General features: G+C 40.3%; 1 protein-coding gene across 7 annotated transcripts in view; it reads right to left on the reverse strand.

The window, feature by feature from the left end:
• Positions 1-1953: 1953 nt before the first annotated feature.
• PRELID2 (PRELI domain containing 2) overlaps positions 1954-23227 on the reverse strand; it is a 79496-nt gene continuing 58222 nt past the window's right edge. The window contains exons 6-9 of one of the 7 annotated variants that reach the window (XR_005211390.1): positions 20332-20382; positions 9960-10029; positions 7560-8878; positions 1954-5916 (exon numbers count right to left, since the gene is read on the reverse strand). Coding sequence is in view for 6 of the 7 variants with exons in the window: in XM_037801551.1 (XP_037657479.1) it covers positions 9970-10029; positions 20332-20382 (111 nt within the window). In the remaining variant the exon portion in view is untranslated. Of the gene's footprint in view, positions 8879-9959; positions 10030-20331; positions 20383-23227 lie in introns of all 7 variants that reach the window. The other 6 variants (XM_037801553.1, XM_037801552.1, XM_037801551.1 and 3 more) reach the window with 6 other exon arrangements.

Consider the following 23227-nt stretch of genomic DNA (forward strand, 5'->3'; position numbering starts at 1 on the left):
CAAAGTTTGAACAACTGATGGGCTTTTGAATTTAGGGAAAACCTAAATGCAAAAGGGGAAAACAAAACAAAACAAACAAACTATACCTATAAATATTTATAAATATAAATATAAAACTATATATATATGTTAGCATTGTTAGCATTTTCTCCTTTGTCATCAGATCTAAAAGTTCATTCTGGCACTGTCACAAAGAAGTAATGATTCTATCAGCAGCCTAACAGATGGCAGGCACAAAATGGCTCTAACCTTCTTCCATAATGTTGGAGAAAAGCTCCATGGAGTTTAATTTAACAGGCTGGTGGCTGCTATTTTCTCTCTGCTGCCTCTTGCACAGGATGCCTGTCCATAGCTGGGAGAGCTACCTCTGAAGGTGGAGCAGCGCAGTTACCTGGGTTAACCCTTCAAGTCAACCAAGGGTCTTGAGTTATTATGGGATCCTTTCTCTGCATGAGATTTTATTCCAAAAATGCAACTCAAACTTTTGATCTTAACAAAGGCAGCTGAGCATGGTGGAGTATTTTTAGCATCTCTTTTCTTCTGTTAGCATTTAAGAGACACTGGAGAATATTTTTTCTTCAATAGTTTTATTTTTCTGAAGGACAGGAAGTAAAACACTAGAAAGGGAATGCCTCAGACCACAAACTCCCTCTTGGACCTAGCTTCTTAAGGGTTAACACTCATAGGAGAACAAACATTAATTCTGAAGCTGGTAGGAATCACTGCTTCGGGTACGCAAAAAATACTACATTTTAGAATTTCTCTAAGTTAACTTAATTTCTGAGTCCCCACACACTGGGCTGTCATTCTTAGGACTTTCCCTCTCCACCTGCCTCGATCTCTCCATGGCTGTGTCAAGGTCCTGAGGTTTGCAGATGAGCCCGCACTGGTTAGCATGGCCTGTCCACCCTGACAGCCTACGGTGATGCTGCGGCTCTGAAATCAGGGATGTCCTCAGTCCAGCCCGTAAGAGTCAGAACAGTCTGAAGGTAAAAGACTTTCAAGCCTGAATGTCCCGTATCCTTCAATCCTCCTGCATATAAAGCTGGGCCTCGAGAGAAGCTTTTATTTCCCAAAAGGTATGATGTGTTCCTAACTAATACAGATACTATCATTCATAATCGTGCATCTGCTGGTGAGGCATTGGGAACACCAAGCTACACATCTCTGTGATCTCTCCACTGTGCATCATGTATCCTTTAAGTAAGAAAACGTTTTACCCAAGAAGTAACCATAACTGGTCTTAACATCAATTGGTGCCCCCTGCTGCCATCTATCTGTCAGTATAATGGTGGTGCAAGCGTTAAGGTAACCAACTGGATCAAGGCAAATGAGAAGACAAATCCTGCCTTTCTCTTGCACGTAGCAGGTAGTCAAATAAATGCTGGTTTACCTCAGGACTTCTGCTCATAAAGGTAACTTCATCACCCTGGCTTTAGCAAGGGAAAGGCATTAATAGGCTTGGACAAGGCATTTTGGTAATAAGGCACTGAAACCCACTCAAATACATTCAAGTAAAAAGAGGACAAATGAAAAGATGAAGGCAAGTCTTAAAGAAACACAATAGAGAAAGCTGAGCCCAGCCTCAGAGGTCCACAAGCAACTACTCTGTCTCTCCCACCCTCCTTTTTAGGACCACCTGGCTTCATGCCACCATTTCTCTGTGTTGTGCCTCATTTCTTTTCCCTCTGCAGACTCTGTCCTCTGAATCATTAGCACATGGCTCACCAGGGTCAGTGGAAATTGGTGGCCTCCACTTACTTTCTGGGATAAACTGCAATGGCATGCCTTGGGGGAGGGGGCAGCTAATATCATGTGGTTAGTATCATACCCTCATCTGGGGCAGGTGAAAAGGACTAGGATCATTACTACAAATGATAAACACAATCTATGCTGTGTTGTGATACCCCAAAGAAATTAGAATTCCTGCATAAATATTAGTTGTAACACCTTTATTTCACAATAACTGCCAGACTGAATTTTATAAATATACAGTTAATTTATTGTTTCAAATCACAAAAACACTAAATCAAAAACATTTTATCATGCGCAAAAACATGGCCTGAGAAATTTTCAGATGAATTTTAATCCTCAAGTTTCACATTATAAAACCATCCATATAAAAACATAAAAACAGTCACAGAGAAAACACATGAATAGATTAACAAAAATCATTTGTAGAAACATATCACTTTCCAATCATGGGAAAAGCAAACTGCAGTTGAGGATCAGAAAGTAACTTAGAGGAAGATATTTGAGACATTAAGATGATGACATTAAGTCAAAGTTCATTCATTTTATTCCTAGAGAAGCTTTTCAAAAGCCACACTCGGATTCTGCTTAGGATGCAGTTACATGATTTCCCAACCCCACAGCAAACTGGAGGAACGTTCCTAGAGGCAGGGATGGTAACGACAGAGAGAAATGAAAGGTAATAGTGAGGGAAAAGAAAAACTATAAAAACCCCTAGGGAACTCAAAGAGCAAAGCCATTTGGGCCAGTCAGTGTAGGGACTTTAACAAGCCAACATAGGACCTGCAAGAACTAAAAGGATATATGATGACCCTAAAAAAGTATAATTATATTTACTAGATTCTGCTTTCAAAACCATCTAAATGGTTGAAATAAAGCTAAAGAGATGTACTACTTTAAAAAAAAAACATAAACTTCAGTTATCTATACACTACACCCCACAAGGCCAAATAAATGGTATATTATTACACATATACCATTTATAAAATACATGAAGTAATTTACATAAAAAAAAGAATACAGCATCCTTTTTATCCAGGTACAATTGAAACCATAAAAGACCCTTCAGAATAAAAGCACCTCAGTCATGTAGGGATAGCTTGAGTCAGCTTCTTTCCACATAAGAACTTTTTACTGTGTCCTGAGTGATAAACTATATTATCAGGTGGGCCCAACTAATCGCAAAATCTTCCTAAACAACAGGAAACGGAGAGGAAAAAACACCTCCTCTAACCCAGTGTTTCTTAAAATGTGATCTGTGGAACAGCACACCTAAATCTCCAGGAAAACTTGTTTAAAATGTAGTTTCCTGAGCCCTGACTGAAATTTTAAGACTCAGAATCACTGGGGAGGGGCCTGGGAGCCTGCATTTTAGCATGTCTCCCCAAGGATTTCCTCACTTTCAAATCCTGGGAGTCACTGCAGCAAATCACCTGAAGTGAAGGCTCACCCCAGAGTCTGTTGTCAGTAACTTAACCCTTTCCCAGCTTGTTCCTAGTGTGCCCAATAAGACGGTAGTCCTGGTTTTAACATTTCTTGAACTAGACTGTAGAAAATAAAACAAAACAAAACATGGGCTTCTAAATGTTTTATCACAAGAGAAGGATTATGACACAAAATAAAAATAAACTCCAACAAGCCCTAATTAATTTCAAAAAGAACATTTTCTAAACCATAGATGTGAAGCTTGAAGCAATAGATGCTGGCAGGAAAAAGGAAAAAAACTGAGAAGAAAATGCCTGGCACAAGTCCAGGGGATTACTTGGGAGTGGAAAGGGAGGAAAATACATCTAAAAGCAGTCTTGGAAGGAAGGCAGAATGCAGCTTAACAGAACAGAAAAATGCAAATCTATTAAAAACTGGCCGGGATGTCCAGGCTGGTCCTTAAAATTCTTAAAGCAGAGGCTGTGTACTACTGGCTGGCAAACCAGTTTGGCCAGCACAATGTGCTTTAAGATTCCAAATTAGTTTAAGATTCCAAATTGGTTTCTAACACATGAAAATCGGTAGATTTTTTTTTTTTAATTCAGTCTTTTCTAGAAAAATTGAAAAGTGGAAGAACTAGAAAAACCAGCCACAAGGCAACATGGTGCTGGAGCTGGGTAGCAGCTGTCCATCTTTAACCAGGCGTGAGCCCCCGAGTTCTCTCCAATGGTCACCTGCCACCTTCCCTCATCACATCACCTGCCAGATCCCTGCAGACATCTGCACCCATGACCTGGGCTTAAAGGAATTAAGGCAGAAATGCAGCCTCTTTTTGCTTCCCATTTTCTACTTCTAATAAAAAGCCCTACTGGAAAGATCCTTTCCTACTTCAGAGTTTATTAAGAAAAAACTTAGATAATCTCAAATTATTTAAAATCCACTGCCGTATTTTCAACCTTACCTGCACTTTGGAATCACCCAGGGAACTTTACAAAATACTGATGCCTGGATCCCAGGCCCAGAGATTGTGATTTATTGGTTTGGGGTGCACTCTGGGAATCGGGATGGCATAAAGCTCCCCAGGTGACAGCCAACGTTGAGAATTCCTGCCTTAGAGTATGCAAGCTGTTGAGAATAGAGTTAAGTTTATTCCGATGTCAAACACCAAATACAAATTTCTTGCCTCTCATTTGTGTGATAATTCATATCGCCTCTTATTTTTGAAAATGGGCTATTATTACCAAAGCCTACCAACTGCCATTTACAAACTGGAAAAGAAGGTCAAAGTGCATTCTGGTTTCTTCCATTCATTTTCCCTCCATCACAATTGAAGAATGAACAGTAAGGAAATGAAAGGAAATTATACTAAGAAACAAAACTCAGACAGCATAAATAGCTCAAATACAATAAGCAGAGGCTTGTGGTGGCAGGCTTGTATGAAAAAGTACAACTGCTCTGAAATTCATCAATGCACTAAGTGGAAAAATTTTCAAATATTAAGAAAAGGACAATTTTCCCAACTTTCCAATAATGGCCCAATTTTTATCTTAAGAAGATGAATTCCAAATTATTACCTTTCTTCAAGCTTTCTGTTAGGCAGTATGCATTTATATTTTGGCTTCCAAATGTGAAAAGCAAACTACTGTCATCTAATTTTCAAACAGTAATTCTACTTTACATTACATTTGAAAAGTACATTTTCAAAATGATTTCACATAATAACAATGGCTTCTATTTACTGAACTTCTAGTATGCACCAGGCAGTGTGCTAGGCATTTTATATACATGATCTCAAATAGGTCCAACAACTTCACCAAGCTGATTCTATCACCCCAATTTACAATTTTAAAAAAAATGAGGTTCAGAGGGATTTAAAATTATGTACATGGTCACTGAGCTAGGAAGTGTCAGCACTTGGATTCAAACCCAGGTATGGCTAACTCCCAAATCCTGGGTTCTTTAAGGTAAATTACCTTGTTTTAGCCTCACAATCCACAGGCAAAAAGATGAGGTGCTATTATCCCTTTTTGCCCAGTAAAAAATGAGAGGTTAATGATTTCCTCCACATCACAGAACAAGTTAGTAGCAGTCAAAATTAGAGCCTGCCTTCCCAGTCTTAATACCATGTGCTTTACAAATCACAGTTCACATGTCATATTATAAAAGCTACACTGAATAGCAGTTATTGAATACTTCTGAATAGACATAAAATTCTGTTTTCTGAGAATCTTAAACATCCTATAACTATGGCTTAGCTTCAACACAGGTCTGGTACATGCCTGTCCAGGCCACCTATGAATCAGGTATCAGGTTCATTCTTTTTATTTGTCTCAGAATCCTCTCAGGAATCCTGTGAGCAATTATGCTGACAATATAAGGGCACAGACGCTGCATTTCATTTCAGGCCTCTGACACATCCGTGGCTGCTCTGATACCATCCCCAGACAATCAGCAGGACACCCTACGGAAGAATGGACATCATCTTATTTTTCCTTTATTTGTAAAATCGTAAAGAGACTGTGCCACAAAAAATCCAGCTGAAGGTCTCATCTCTGTGAGTCCCACCACTTGAAGCAGGCTCTCAGGGGAGTGTATCATTTTTTTGTCCTGATAGGAAGGTCTCTTTTTCTTCGAGCCGCTGACACTGCATCCTCACACCTGTATTCCAGAATCCGTGTCTACGATGTGCTATGGCCAAGAAGGTATTCTCAAGACAAAGTAGACTCAAACACAGCTTCCCTACAAGACAAAGTGAACAGGCTTTATCACCTAATAAACATGACTAACCAATCAATACTTGTTTGCCCTCTTTTCAGAAGCAACTCTTAAGAATCACTTGAATTTTATCACTATAGATGATTCTTGAAGAAATTGCATTTCTGCCTCCCAACGATCTTCAAACAAAGCAAGCACCTCATTTTATTAAGTCCAACTACCCAGAAGAGAGAGTTCACAGGGGAGTTAAGATACAGCCAAAATTGCTGCCTTAATCATTCTGATGTGATAGGACTCTGGTATGTTATCAAACCTCACCAAGCCTGGTTCTCCAACTGCCATGGGCAAGAACAAACAGATGTCAGGGCTGTTTGCTTTATTCAAAAATAACAGGAAATCAAAAAGCTATCAAATGGATGTGTCGGCAGCCAGGCTGCAAGCATACTGGTTAGTGAGTTATATACACCTGCATTTTGGCTCATGATAAAATCACCTTCTGAGCTTGCTAATTTTCAAATGCCCACTTGGCTCTACAGGCCAAAGAGTTCTAGGCAAGTGTCTCTCAGACCAGGTACCAAATGTACAATGTGGCCACATCCTATGTGAATGTAAATTACACGGATTTGAAATGCGCTATGTTATAAAACTTAAATAATGTCTCATGACGTACACTTCTGCAAGTCCCACAGAATGTTTTAAAAACTTAACAACTGTAAAATTCCCAAGCTGGGAAATTGAGTATATTAGAAACAGCACTTATCCTACACTACCACAACACAGTGCCACTTCAATCTATACACAAAGCACCCATATTTCTTGGGTCAGTTTGGGGTGATCTACTCCGCTGTGCATATGCATCGGAACTTTACAAGCAATTTTAGTCACCATTGTTGCTGGTATTTTAACTTTCACTGTTGTTATCATTTTTAACCTTTTTTATTTCTTAAAATATCATCCAAGTCTTCAAAGTATTCATGAAGTGGTGACCCTAGAGCTAATGCAGGAAAAATAAATTGTCAGACTATTAACTTTGCAATGGAGGCAAGATGTGATCGAATGCTATATGAAAAAGGTCAAACAATCACCACAACACACCTGGTGATATTAATGTGGGAGAAAACATGCTCTAATCCAGGGACAGGCAAACGTTTTTGTAAAGGGACAGACAGTAAATGTTTTAGGCTTTTCGGGCTGTAAGGTCTCTGTCCTAACTATTCAACTCTGTTGCTGAAGCTTAAACAGAGCCAGGAGCATGGCTGTGTTCCAATAAAACTTTATTTATAAACACAGGCACAAGCAGGATGTGGCCCACAGGCTACAGTTTTCTAACCCCTACTCTTCAGCATAGGTAATGATGTAAATTTATTTGAAATGAGTCATTTCCACATCTTCACTAGCAAGACTTGACATCCAACTAATTTAAAACACAACAGGTTGGTGTGAGTCTCAAAAATCCTGTTTTTAGTTATTCTGCTCTGGTGTGGAGTTGTCAAGATTAAAGCAAGCAAAAGAGGCTAAGATGGTAAAGTCAGGGAAAAGCCACACAAAGCAAATCATTTCTCTGGTTAATCTAAGGTTAACAGAATACACGAGAGACAACAACTTCAACTTTCTCTCAGCTCCCTGGCATTTAACCTTTCTCAGCCCAGCAAAGCAAACTCACTTACAGCAGACGTTCTCTAAGTGTGGTCCCAGGACCAGCAGCATCAGCGTCAACTAGGAACTTCTTCAAATGGCAAATTCTCAGTCCTCGCCCCAGACCTCCTACTGAATCAGAATCTCTAAGGGTGGCGTCCAGCAGGCTGCTTAGTAAGCACAGGTGATTCCGGTGCTCCCTGAGATTTGAAAACCATCAAGTACATACCTTTCCTGTGTAAGTGGAGTTCCCTCATTCTTGCATTAATTAGAGCTGACTTAGGATCCCACCCCCAGGGTAAGATGAGATCTGTGCCCATGCACAAGAGCACAAAAGGTGCTCAGTGAACCTCACAAGAAAGCCAGCCCAGGAAAACAGAGACATGTGGCCAAGGTTTCCTAGAAAACTTTTCAAAGACCAGAGTGGATGTGGGAGCAAATCATATTTAGATTCAATCCCAACAAATGTTTTTGAGCACCTGCCATGTGCCATGCTGTCTTGCTTAGCATTTGCAGAAATAAATACATCTATTAATACGTGTTAGGTTTACAGAGGCTTAATATCAATCAAAATGGAGTCAATCAGCAAACAAGCAGGAACGGTCACAAATCTTCAACTGAGGTCCATTCACAGGCCTGGCCAGCAATCTTTGAATGCTGAAGTACTTGTATATAAATACTTCTTTTGCTGCTTCTTTGGTTAATGGTTCTCAAACTTTATCATCCATCACAATTTCGTACCAGGTTCTTACACAAAATCATGTGTGCTCAACTTTTAAGCCAATATAAGGAAATGTGAGGTAACTGTCAATCGCTCAAGGCAACGTATGCTTTACTCAACGGTTTCACCTTCTGTTGGATAATTTGGTTGGCCTTTGTGTCTCCTACACGGTATCCTGGAAGATACCCTCTAATTTTTGTTATTCATAGGACCCCACACACCACACCTGATAGTCTATGCTATGCTAAACAGAGGACCAGAGTGGGACAGTACGCCAGCACCCCCGTAATCTTAGGGTGGGGGCTGCTCAGGGTAGAAAGAACAACCATGTCACTAGAGGGTTGGGGCTTTGAGGCCCCCACCCCACTTCTGGGGAGGAAAGATGGGGATAGAGATTGAGATCAACCAAGGAGCATCGATTCAATCAATTGTGGCTACATAATGAAACCCCAATAAAAACTCTGGACACTGAAGCTCAGGGAGATTTCCTTGATAATACACATCCATGTGTCAAGACGGTGACACGTCCTGACTCCAGGGGAGAAGACGTGGAAGCTTCAAGTTCAGGATCCTCCCAGGCTTGACGTGAAGCATCTATTCTTTGGCTCCTTCTTATTTGTATCCTTTTTGCTATAATAAAAGTAATTATTTCAGTATAGCACTTTCTTGACTTCTGTGAATCATTCTGGCAAATTATTGAACCAAGCAGGAAGCAGGAACCCCTGAATTTCTAGCCAGTTGGTCAGAAGTGAGGGTGACCCTGGGAACCCCGAACTTGTGGCTGTTGTCTGCAGTGAGGGCAGTCTTGTGGAGGACTGTGCCCTTAACCAGTGAAGTCTGTGCTGACTCCAGATAGTTAAGAGTCAGAACTGCCTTGCACCTTCTCTCACATGTTAAAAACCTCAGTTCAATAAATTTCGTAAGCTGTAAATCCATTGAACTCATTTATTTGGGGCTTTGATTCTCTCTTAACTTTGTTCTGCCTTCTCCAAAATGAATATCATTCTCCTTGATGTGGACAATACAATTTCAGGGGGAACACAAGTTGAGCAGTTCTGCAATCCCTGTGCTTTCTGCTAACCCTACACCATTTGCCCTAAACTGGAAGGGGCCTGTGCTCCAATGCAAGTGCTGTCCTTCCAGCCTGTGCCCACAGCAGACATTGCTAATCAATCAAGGCACACTTACTCAGAGCCTAGAAATTATTCTCAAGGCCTCGGAATCCTTCTCAACAGCACTGCAGGCAGCTACCCCCAATCAGTGGGAATACAGATGAGCGATAAAATGTATTTGTTCACTGGCCAATCAATATGCCCCTTCCTTATTTTCCTTCCTACTCCAATTACAGCTTTAAACCTCTCTTTTTATCGTACTCAGGACAATAAAATTAAGCTTCAGTTAATCCTGCACTGCAGTCCTTACACATCTATGGCACCTTGAGGATTGCAATCATGGTGGATTGTGCTGAACAGTTTCCACAATTTGAATGAAGCTGTAACCCACCACGGAGAGCAAAACTGCTCTGAAAATCAAAGACCCAAGTATATGAAGGTATGGAACAGATAACAAAACACCTTGAAACAGTATTCTGTGCATATAACTGGGAGATGTACAGCACGAATAGCCCAGGGAGGCCGATGCATAATGTCAGGCTTATAAGCATGAAAACATAGCTGGAGTACATAATTCTGATTTAGCTTTTGGTACTCACTGATGATTCTTTATTCAGCTAAGGGGGCACCACACTGTTCCTTTAGCAGCATCTCCATTATTCTAATTCCCTACAGAGAAAGTAAAGAAAAATCAAAATGCCATATTTCACAGACAAGCACTTTTACATTTATCACAACCCTTTCCCTTCAAGAAATCCAAGTCATGACCATATATTCATTTCAGAATAGTAGGCTCACAGTCTTTTCTACATTGTTAAACATTTTGCTCGGCAATTTCCCATACATTACCTCCACATGTGGTCAGAAGTACTCAGGGTGGTCTGTAGACCAGGGTTTAGGATCTCCATTTTAAACATAAGGATACAGCCTAAGAGAACTGGTAACTTCTTGAAGGTGACCTAGCTACTAAGTAGCATTGCCAGAATTGGAATAATAATATTAATAGTTAACATTAATTGAACACTTACAAACGTGCTAGTTTCTATGCTAGAGTTTTATGTGCATTATCTTGGATAGTGGATGCTGTGGGGTGCTGAGATCCCTGTCTGGTGACTTCAGGAGTGAATGAGACACTCCTCCCAACTGCCAGGACAGTAGACTGTGGCTCACAGCTAAAGCCAAAGGGAGCTGCCTTACTTGAGGACATGCTCCCTCTCCAGGGTCAGTCCACATTCAATGCCTGGTGGACATAGATGCTGAAAGACCTAGCTCCCTTCCTTCAATTCGGGACAACCCTGGAGGGCATCCCAGCTCCAGAGCTGCCCATGGGATCAACTGAGGCTTTTGATGCAACTGCATCACAGTGCAACTTCCCCTTGTGCCTAATCCTGTTTCCGTCACTCCCTCACAAGAATTGTCCCTGAGAGCCCTCTCTAATGTAACTCTGCACGCAGATCTCCATCTCTGTCTCTGTGTTCCAGATAAATCCACCTAAGACATCTTGATGAATACACATAAAACCCCTGAAGAAGTATTATTCTTGCCTCCATTCTACTGATGAGGAAACCGAAGCTCAATAACATTAAGTAATTTTCCCAAGGCTACACAGCTGTTAAGTACAAGTGTCAGGAAAAAAAAACGGGCACTCTGGCTCAAGAGGCCATTCTCTAACCTTCTTGTGATGCTCATTCTACCACTGTACGTACCTACCTGTCTACCCAGCCATCTTGTCCAGCAAAATTCTACCTTTGAGGAAGGGAGAAAGCATATTCTGCCTCTTTCCTCCCACAGGGACAAAATCTGCAAGCCAGAGGACACACCTTCAGTTGGAAAGACAGAATTATGATGCAATTATGAACCAGGGCCTTAAGGAAGTGAAAGCCTGGTCCAAGGGAAAGAGACTAGCTGTATTCAGAGCCTAGGAATTAGGTTGATGAGAATAAGAATGATCAAAGCTAACTTAGAATACTCATCCCAGGCTCCTCTTGGGAACCGATTCCAGTTTAGCAGGACCAAAGCCTTTAGTAGGTCCTGGTGTTCCGTACTTTTAACCAGCACCAGGCGATTCTCTTAGAATCAGGCAAGGGTGGGAAATGATGAGTGCGCCGCAGAAAAAAAGAAGAAACTTTCTACTTGGGGTTTGCTCTGAACCAGAGGATGGAGATGGGAATAATCAAAGGAATCTCCAGAGAATGCAATAAAATATATTTAAAACCAAAGTATACTGCACATAATTTAATGTTTCTTTGAGGACTCAGAATGTTCATCAGATACCGCCTGGCCATCAACACAAACACTGCCACTATCTTGGATAGAAGAAATACTAATTAAAAGATTCTGACACAATGGTGAGGAACAATGAGTATTTGGCTAAACCAAAGCAGCAAACTGTAGTACCAGGAGCATAATAATCAGAGAGTCAGGAGACATGGGTTCGAGTTCTGACGAATTAATCTGCTAGGAGCCTTAGGCTAGCCACTTTTACAAAGTATAAACTTTGACCAGAAAGGTGAGGCATATAGGATTAGTGCTTTCTATACCCAGCTGTGCTGGTTTGAATGTATTATGTCTCCCAGAAAAGGCCATATTCTTTGATGTAACCTTGTGTGGGCAGACGTTATCAGTGTTGATTAGATTGTAATTCTTTGAGTGTTTCTGTGGAGATGCGCCCCACCCAACTGCAGATGATGACTCTAATTGGATAATTTCTATGGCGGTGTTACCCCACCCATTCAGGGTGGGTTTGAATTAAATCACTGGAGCCATATAAATGAGCTGACAAACAGAAGGAACTCAGTGCAGCTGTGAGTGACATTTTGAAGAGTAGCTACAGCCAAGTGGGACACTTTGAAAAAAGCACAGGAGCTGCAGATGAGAGACAGTTTGAAGATGGCCGTTGAAAGCAGACTCTTGCTCCAGAGAAGCTAAGAGAGAACAAATACCCCAAGCACAACTAAGAGTGATATTTTTGAGGAACTGCAGCCTAGAGAGGAACTTCCCAGAAGAAAGCCATTTTGAAACCAGAACTTTGGGGCAGATGCCAGCCACATGCCTTTCCAGCTAACAGAGGTTTCCCAGACACCACTGGCCATCCTCCAGTGAACGTACTTGATTGTTGGTGACTTACCTTGGACACTTTATGGCCTTAAGACTGTAACTTTGTAGCCAAATAAACCCCCTTTGTAAAACCGATCCATTTCTGGTGTTTTGCATTCCAGCAGCATTCGCAAACCAGAACACCAGCTGCACGCCAGAATTACTAGGGGAAGCCAAAAAAGGCAAATACAGACTGTGAAGACCTACCCAGAACCTATGCAATTAGACTTTCCAGGGCTGGGGTCCAGGAATCTGGACATTTAACAGCACACTGCATATAATTCTGAAGCACAACTAGTTCATTTATGAGAGTGTATAAATGACAGCTTGCCATCACCTCCAAGATCCCTTTCAATTCTGGGCCAGCCTGAGAATTGCTGAAATAGATTCTCCCTAACCATTTCTGAAGGCACCGTTTATACTATACTCCTAGAGTTATTCTCCTTTTAAAGAAATTAACAACAACAAAAAAAGGAGGGGGTGGGGGTGTGTGAAAGAAGCATTGGAATGAAATTTAACCCAGTTCTTATCATAAGACCTAGAAAGTACTCCCATTTATTCAACAACAGATCCAGTCAACAAATATTTATTGGGCTCCTACTATGTGCCCTGGAGATTAAATAGTGAACTAACAAGACAAAGTCCCTGCCCTCACAGAGCTTACACTCTGATTCCAGAGTATTTTCATCCCCCAATATAACTGTTTGTTTCAACAAACCCCTGGACAATAATCCAATGTCCTCCTTCTATTATCTGGAAGAATAAAAACTGCCACATTAATTCCCTTTCAAGCTTCTTTTTTGCAGAGTAGGCAGATAAATCCAGACAGTGTGTCTATAAAACAAGAAAAGCAAATTCTTTTCTTAGGAAGTGATAACCGTGAACTCTCCCAATCTGTCTAAATTAAGAACGCCACCACTTACTGAGGTGAACACTAACTGATGTAAGTGAGGACTCTGAGGTTTGCCATGGGAATTGAAAAGACGTTATTTATTGAATCAATTATGTTCACAATGTGACAGTTGATTTTTCTTTCCCTTTTTTCCCCTCTCTCATATCACTTTAGTCTTTTTAAGCAAAATAGTTACAAAAAGGTAGATAAAGGGGGCAGGGAAAGAGGCCTATAGAGTGAATTTAAAAAAAAAAAAAAAAAGCCTAACAGGGAGGCCCAGTCATTATTTAGTACTTCTCTTTGGTAAGGAAGGAGCAAATCAAAGCCCAATCAATAGAGTCCTTTCAAATAAAGTTCCAACACTTAAATCTCAACCCCAGGGAGATCAGGCTTAAAGGAGCTAAATTTACACTACTTATCACACAATGATACCGAAATGCAGAATAAACATTAAGTGGATCCACCTTTATAGATACGGCTTAAAAGCTTTTTGGACTGACAAACCATAAACCAGCTTGATTTTATTACCTTTGTTCACTATGAGAATTTTTTTTTCTCCATTACAAGGCCATCTTTCTCTATTTGCCAACGTACAGATAAGTGAGCTATTTCACAGTCTCATTTCCCTAATACCAGAGCTGTACTAGCCAAGCGTATCCCCACAAAGGAGCTGCAGAGTCTCTAAGATTCAAGACACTACACAAACTCCCTCCCCATGTTAAGAGTCTCTGAGAAATAGCTACTTATTACCAAAAGCTCAAAGCTTGTCTTAAGAGGAACAGGCCTAAGTTGGAACTCAAGGTAGCTAAATCCAGATAGCATATTTATTTTGTTACCAAAATGATGCTTTCTTAAAAGCTCCGATTTACCTAGAGGTCTGGAGGAGGGTGATCATAAAGCTCTAAAGCAATTCACAAAACCACATCCATGGGGAGCTCTTAACAAAAGAGAACCCCTCACTTAATTATCACAATGATACAAGATCAGTGTTAAAGATCCCCTCCCCGCCCCCACTGAAAGTAAGGCCTTCTTGGGGGTTAAGGCTTTGGGATAAACACCATAAATGGTAACAGCAACCACTGGGTTTAAGAAGCTGCATCAGTACTGTGCGAAGTAGGTGTGCACACAAGAAGCCTCTGCTCAGGGGATCATCTGGGAGGAAACAGAGGCCAAAAATACAGTAACAGAAAGGCAAGGCAGCCTCTCAGAAGCGCTACAATGATTAAAGAAAAAAAGTTTAGGGCAAGAAGGGAAGTAGAGACTAATCTTGCAGGAAGAGGGGGGACTGCAAAAGCCTGGTGGAAGAGGTAGGACTTGAGTAAGACCCTAGGTTCACTTATCAGTGTCACATACAGAGGGAAGTTTAAGAAAAGGCATGGGGATAGGAACTGCAGATAGTTAAGAAATTGTCTTCCTTTGGATGGAAACTGGACCGGAAGGAGTAGGAGATAAGACCTTTCCACCTCCTCCGTTAGCCCCCACCACTCTCCCAAGCAGATGTCCTCCCATCTCAGCTCTGCTCTTTCCTGGAAGTGACAACAGCATAAAAAACATACCTGCATTGCCGCAAATGGCACTATTACAGAAATTCAGGGTCATGTGCAAGGTAGATGTGAGATCTGGGGCATTGTGCTTAAACTCTCTAAGCCTCACCTGCCTCAGCTTTACGTGGTGATAGTAACGTGGGCTTGTGGTAAGGAATAGGTAAAATAGTGCAAGTAGAATAGTTATCATGGTACCTCCCTTCTCGTAAACACTCAGTAAATAAATGATGGTTCTTCACCTAAATCACTTTCACAATTACTAATCCTATTATAATGCAAGCCCCATAAGGGTAAGGGTCTCCTTGTCTGTTTTATTCAAGATGTATCACCCAGAACAATGCCAGGTATACAGAAGGCAGGCATAAATGTCTACTGAATGAATGAATGAATGAATGAATGAATCTATCACTCAACTAATCAACCATCAGCTTACAAGCCTACCACACCAGACGGTAAGTTGCTCAAAGGCAGGGAACAGAACCTTATATTTGAATCCTTAATTGTCTAGTGCTTAGTCTGCTACCCAGCAAGTGCTCAATGTTTGTCGGAATTGTTAAGACTGGATCAACTAATTACTCTTGAATGCCCAAAATTATAATGCGATCTGCCCTGTGTTAGCATTCTTTAAAGTATGGTTAAAAAATGGATTACAAGGGCTGTCACAGAAGAGGAAAGAGCAAAACAAGGAAAGAATAAAGGATGAAAGCAAAAAAGAACAGCAGACAGAAGGTAGGAAGGAGAGAGGGATATGGAGAGAACTGAAAGCAAAGGCAGGATTTAAAATGGGTCCTGAAAAATCTGGATTAACCAAGAGGCATGCAGAAGGTGGGATAATTTGGGATGCTGAAGTTTGCAATATTTTAAAACCACTGGCCTTGATAAAAAGATTCGCGTTGTACATCTTGTATTGCATCAAGTTTACTTCAAAAGCCCAGCTTTCCTTTTAATGCTGATCTTTTTATTAATTTGGTTTACATAAACATTTTCAGAATCTTTTAATTTATGTAGAATCAATTACATGAAAAAAAAAAGGTAGAATAAGAATATGTCACTCTCCTGCTTCAGCCATTCAATAGTGTCCCATTGCTCTTACAAGAAAACACAAATTCTGTATCCTTGCTATAAGGCTCAGTATGATCTAGCCTCTGTCCACTTCTTCAACCTCAGTGCCCCCACTCTCCACTTACCATGCTTCAGCAACACAGGCCTGCTTTCTATTCCTGGAACATGTTCAGTACCTTCTTTTACACTTACTGTTCTCTCTGGCAGAAGCATCCCTCACATCGTCATGTGCTAGCTTCTGGCAATATTCAGATCTCAACTCAACTGGCATTTCCTCAGAGGCTCCCCAATTACCCTAGCTAAAACAACTCTGGCCACAGTCTGGATCACATCACCCTCTCTTACTGTCTTCAGAGCACTCAATGCTAGAGGAAATTATCATGTGTGTTTATAACGTGTACTGCCTGTCACACATATACCCCCACTAGAATGTAAGCACCATGAGATCAGAGACCTGGCCAGTGTTGCCTGATGAATGCCCAGCATCCACACAAGAACTCAGCACATAACAGGCACCATCTATGAATGAATGAATGAATGAATGAATGAACGAATGAGTCAATGAATTTCCATCTAGTGTTCTTGCCAAAAGGTAAGTGAAACGCTGCTCATAAAAGATTTGTTTCTGTTTTCTTTTTTGTTGTTGTTGAGACTGACGATAAGTGAAGTTAAGCATCTGTCCAAAATCACACAGTAACTAAGAAGCAGAGCCATGATCTGAGCCAAGATCCAGGATCTTTCACCACTGGGGTGGGGTGTTAAATGAGACTGCATAAGTGAAAGCACCTATTGTAATGTTGGGCACATAGCAGAAGCTACAGACTATATTCAAAAAGCTGATAAATAAATCAGATATTTCAACCTTGCTCCCTAACAAAAGGGAACAATTCCTAATATATGAATCAATATTTAATCACCTCTACAAATTATTTTAAAGACATGGCTTTTCAAGTAGGAATATGCGAATATATGACTTCAATATAACTTCCCTATCACGGCTATTTTGATAAGTAACACAAAATCTTTAGGTGTAACTGCAGAACATTTAACTGATACAATAATTTAGATATGTTCGCTTCACATTACAAAACTTTCTCTCTTAAGAAGAATATTTAATTCTTCTCACAATTTGTAAAGGAAAAGAATATATCCCCAAATTATAAAAGCCAGAAGTTGGAAAGGACCTTCTATTATCTAGTCCAGATAGGAAACTCTCAGCAAAGGATTAAAAGTGGTCCATCTGATTTGGAGAAATATTCTGTGATCAAGAATCAGAATAAAAGATTGCAAAGCCATTTTCCACACTGCCAATTTTCAAATAAATCCTGACTTGACATGAACATTTTAGTAGCTAAAAAGCAGCACCAAATTTGGTCACTGGTTTTTTTTTCTATTTTATAAAACTACTTTCCTTCAAATGTGACTCAACTAGTCAACTTTCATTTTTAATTTTAAAACAAGTAAACTGCAAGTAATTTTTTTTTCCTGACTTGGACTTCTTGCAAAATGGTTTGCTCACCACTGATGGGCTCAGCCTCCCACAATGCCACACTGGATCCCTGACATCTCTGACTACTGGTCATACTACTGGTCATCTGTTATCTGCAGCAATGGGGACTGCAGCTGGGCTCCTGGTACAGCTTGCTGGTAAGCCAGACTGGGCTCTAAGGACCTACTCCTCCAAAATACCCTGGGTGTGTGGTCTGATTGGTGATCACTGCTTTTGATCAGCTACTTCAGACTGCTGGGGGTCCAGTTCTGAGGTTGGCCATTGGTCCAACCCCCACTCTGGCAAAAGTGGCAGAAGAGTCTTAAAGAGACAGTACCTATTTTTTTCTCTTTCCATTCCCCATTTGGGAGCAAAAATAATTTCAAAAAGTCACAAACACACAGCTCCAGACCTCAACAACAACAAAGAAAAAAATAAAATAAAATAAAATCCCAGAGGAGTGGGAGAACTAGATTTCCAGTAAATCTAGTAAATTACCTAGTAAATTATGTAGTACAAAAGGGCAAGGGTCTGTTCAGAGAACTAAGGTCAGGCTCTTTTCATCCAAACTGTATGGAGTTGCAGGCTTTGCTTAATTGCTGTTACACCCTGGGCAGGGCTAACCGGAGGGCTCTCTCTCAGGGAAATTTATGACTAAGCCAGGCGGGAGGACAAGGCTCCAAATATAATTTCTTTTATACCATTACACCCTGCCTTCCAATGAGACCACGTGTGAAAACTGGAGAGAGATTCATCATCTAGCTTTTCATATAGAAAATATTTGTTTTGCAAATGGGCCAGTTATTCCAACTTCTCTTCACCTTCATATGATTCTTCTTAAGGGGATGTTAACTATAGGATGTCCCTCTGTATCTTCTGGGCCACTCTCTACTGATGTGTCTTGGTTATAATGATCTGGAACTCTCTGTTCTTGGGTGTTAACCTTTTGCATCTTTCATGTCTTTTGTACAAGAAAGACCAGCAATAAAGGATTGAAAAGGAACTCAACAGCATCTACCAGTGATTGTTTGAACCACTCTATGTTCCTCTAGATTTGTTCAGAAGATTAACTGGACAGATTGGGATCATCCAACTTTAAAAAAGGGCCAGACTTATGCTGCAGAGGATGAGACCTCAGTTGACGACTGCCTGGGTATCCTCTTGAAGGGAAAAATGAAGGTCTCCTATAGAGGACATTCACTGCAAAACATTTACCCCTGTGCCTTTACAGATTCTCTTGAATTTAGATCAACTCAGGTGCACAAAGGCAAAAAATCCCAGGTCACCATTACTGCAGATGACAACCACAGATACTTATATTGGTCAAGAGAATGATTAACTTACTTTCTGGAATCAGAACCTTTCCTATGTGAAATATTTAGGTATCTTACAGGAAAAGATCTTGCACACAAGCTCTACTCATTGAACCATCCTACTTTAAATGACAAAAAGGCCAAATTATGGATCACCATCTCAGCCTTTAAACACAGATTTCCATGCTGGAAATGAAAATAACAGAGCCAGCTCCAGTGACAGTGAAGATGGGTGACACCAGTTTCTTCAGGGGGACCGCCAGTGTTTGTTCTCTCTGTGTGTCATCCCAACACTGGTGAGCCTGCGCCAAAATGACGCTAATAGAAGAAGGGGTAGAAGATGGATGATGATGAGGTCCTTGAACCCATGTCGCTAGATGATGAAGTGCATCAGTTGCCTTGATTAGGGAAAGGATTCAAGCTTCCCAGATGTCTAAAGAGATCCTGAGAAATGCCAGCACTTTTTCATGGCTTTTAGATTATTCTGCTTTAGTACAACTAGACTAGTAGAGTCTAAAGGCAAAAAAAAGTGGGAAGGGTCAAAGAAGGAAAGAATATTTTACTTGTCCTTTCTATTGTTCAGATTTTTAAGTAATTGTTTCACTGAGCTTTCTGCCTAAACCTATTCTATTTTGAGATATATATTTTCACAGTATTTTCTACACATTATCATTTTAACATTAAAAAAAACAATCTTCAAGCTCTCTCAATGTAAATGTCTTTCACTTATTTTCCAAATTGTGATTCTTTTTCCTCAAAGACAATTCATTCACTGCCAATGAAGTTGTCCATTTGATAGATTTAATAAGCAATTTAAGTTTGAAATTGAGGTTGAAGTAACATTTAAAAGCAGGGAACCTCAAAATAAAACAAAACAAGACAAAAAGTCAACCATTTGCAACATGTATAAAAAATACCTTGTAGTGCTTATATATGTAAATGTTCTTCAAAACTCCCAACCCCAAAAATAAACTAGTAAGGGGAAAGGAGAAACCGAAAAAATAAGTAATAATACAGTTGATTCTGTTCAAGCTGCTCTCTATTTTAGTTGCTAACTAAATGGGAAGTGTTATTGACTAACCCTAGGATCATATCCTTTGTATTGTTCAGTCTCAGATATTCCTACATTAATAACTCCCTAAAGGATAATGTTTTAAATCTACCAGCTGTCTTTAATGTAAAACAATTGAATAAAACTCCTACCTTCAATAAAAAAAATCTAAGGCTTATAAAGAACACATTTATACATCCTTCACTTGGTGAATTGCAAAAGTGGATCCCTTTTCAGTAATAAGATTCTAAGAAAATCCGGCTATTGTTTTGAGACTGATGCAAAATCTTCAAGGCTGTTTGTAGTTTGGCCAACAAATTCAAGTTTCCTGGAAATTAATTTGTTAGACTGGCTGAAGTAAAGGAGTAAGCTGCTGGAAAAGTAAAATGGGGGTGGGGGGGGGGGGTTGGGAGGCAACATCTTAAAGCCAGACAGTACAGTAATCAAATGCCCAGACTCAGGGTCAGACTACTTTGAATCTTGGTTCAACTCGTACCTGTGTGATCTTGAGCCAGTCAACTTACCTCTCTGTACCTCGGAGTCCTCATCTGTAAAATGATGATAACAGTAATTACCTAAGAAAATTGTTGAGTTTATTAGACGAGGTAATACATGTAATCCACTCAGTTGAATCCCTGGGCACAGAAAGTGCTCAGTAAATACTACCTGTTATTATTATCTTTGCCTTTACCCTTTGTTGTCTAAGACATTCCTCTGCTTTTTTTAATCTTATTTTTTATTGCAGAATATAACATATATACATAGAAGTGATAACTTTCCAAGTGAAATTTAACAAGCAGTTAGAGAACAAATTTCAAAGAATATTACAGGTAACAGTTCACAGTTCCAGTTATTTCCTTATTGTGAACTAGAGCATATATACAAAAAGGTAGTCTCTTTCAAAGTATGCTTAAACAAGAAGTTATATAGGAAATTTCCGAAGTTGTTATGAGTTTTAGTACCATAGTTTCAGTTATTTCCTTATTGTGAAATACAACTTATATACAAAAAGGTGACAATTTTCAAATTACAATTTAATAAGTAGCTACAGAACAAATTTCTAAGGATGCTAAGTGTTACAGTTGCACCATTTCAATTCTTTCCTTCTTGCTATTCTAATACCCCAGCAACTAAGAAAAAGAAAATCATACAAAGATTCAGTATTCATAATCCTTTGTTAAATTCCATCTTGTCTGCTGCTACCCCTTCCTCTAGTTTAAACACTTTCACAATCTTCAGGGATGTCTGGGCAGTGACCACCCTAAGTTGTTCATGTTATAAGGGGCTGGCAACTTTATGAGCAAAGGGGACACATGTAGTTGATGTTCTCAAAGAGGCCTCTGGGTTTTGGGACTTAGCTGGCATAGGAGCACTTTGAAGAATTTAAGTTTCTGAAGAATAAACTTAGTGAGTGAAACCTTTATAGAGTCTCAGATAGGGATCCAGGTACTCCTTAAGGTTTTCAGGACTACTGTTGACTTCAGCTTATCATACTGTGGTCATTTGGCATATCTAGGTGAAGCCTGCATAGGAGTAACTTCCAGGACAGCCTCTTGACCCTATTTGAATTCTCTTAGCCACTGAAACCTTATTTTGTTGCCTTTCTCCCCACCACACCCCACCACACTTTGGTCAAAAAGGCATTCTCAATCCCTCGATGCCAGGGTCAGGCTCATTCGTGGAATCCGTGTCCCACATCACCAGGAAGATTCATTCACCTGGGGGGGTCCTGTCCCACATCGGGGGGAGGGTGATGAATTTATTTGCCGAGTTGGGCTTAAAGAGAGAAAGTCCACAACAAAAGAGGTTCTCTGGAGGTGACTCCTAAGCATAATTACAGGTGGACTTAGACTCCCCTTTACAACCATAAGTTTCACCCAAGCAAGTGTCAAAATTGAGGGCTTGACTTATAAAGTAGGGGGTTCCCAAGTTCACATAGCATATGTTATGTCCACGATAATCCATCCATATCTCACATTATCATCACTTAGTTGTACAATCCTCATCACTCTCCAGTTTAAACAATTCTCATGACCCAAAACATCTTGTAGCTCTTGTCAGCCCCTAATTATTTGTCCCTATATTTGTGTAGTACTAGTATGGTATTCCTATTAATTATAGTCCCTGATATGCAATATGTAGATTCTTCCCATATACCCTTCCGTTGTCAACTCTCTGTGCTAGTGTCATACCTTAGAAGTATATCATGTATACACTCTTAGTTCCTCTGCTTCTAAGAGTATTTTTTAAAATAATAGAATGGACCTGATTCTAATAATAGAATGCACCTGATATTTGAAAAAAAAAATAATAAAAGAATGGAAACATAAAGAAATCTTAACACTTTCGGAAAATAATAACAACAATTTGTTCATTTATTAATTCAGTAAATATGGCTGAGCACTGACTATGTGGTAGGTATAAAGAGGTGAGCCCCTCAAAGAAGCTTGTCATTTAGTGAGGGCAACAAAGAATACATTCAAAGAATCATGAAAATAGCCACATTCTGTTATGAATTGTATCATGTCCCTCACAAAGACAACTTCAAGTCCTAAACCCCTGGTCCTATGGATGTGAATCCTTTTGTAAACAGGATCTTTGAATATGTTATTAGTTAAGATGAGGCCAAATTGAATCAGTGTGGGCCTTAATCCATAAGACTGGAGTCCTTAGAAGCAGAAGAAATTTGGACACAAGTAGTAGGAGACAGACAGGGAGAGAGGTGGTCATGTAACGGAGGCAGAGACTGACTTACGGGCTGCCAGCCAGCCACCACCAGAACCAAGGACTTCAGAGAACGCATGGCCCTACCAACGTCTTGACTTGGGACGTCCAGCCTCCAAAACTGTGAGGCAGTAACTTGTTGTTTAAGCCAATCAATCTACGGTACTTTATTACAGCAGCCCTGGCAAACAGATACCAATAAAAGTACTTCAGGCAACTCAAAAGCAAAATGACAAACAACCCAGTTAAAACATGGGCAAAGGAGAGGGTCGGGCAAGATGGCGGCATAGAGAGGAGTGGAAGCTAAGTAGTCCCCCTGGAACAAATACAAAAAAACAGAAATAACTAGTAAATAATCCAGAATAACTGTGGGGGGACAAACGAGACCATCCATTCATCATACACCAACCTGAATTGGGAGGAATGCCCGAGAACACAGCATAAAATCTGTAAGTAAAACCTGCAGAACCAGGTCGGGAGACCCCCTCCCCCATAGCCTGAGCTGCAAAGCCTCGTGGTGCCACAGAGAAGCTCTCTCCCAGCAAGCAAATACAGCTCAGCTGAGCTCCAACTGGGGTTTTAAGTAGCGAGTGTGAACTGCTCACTACAGGTACGCATCCCCAAAAAACAGACAGACGCTTTGGGTGACGACTGACCTGGGAGAGCCGGAGGGTTGCCTTGGACTGGGTCTGAAGG

The sequence above is a fragment of the Choloepus didactylus genome, chromosome 13 (assembly GCF_015220235.1).
Source record: "Choloepus didactylus isolate mChoDid1 chromosome 13, mChoDid1.pri, whole genome shotgun sequence".
NCBI classification, from domain to species: Eukaryota; Metazoa; Chordata; class Mammalia; order Pilosa; family Megalonychidae; genus Choloepus; species Choloepus didactylus.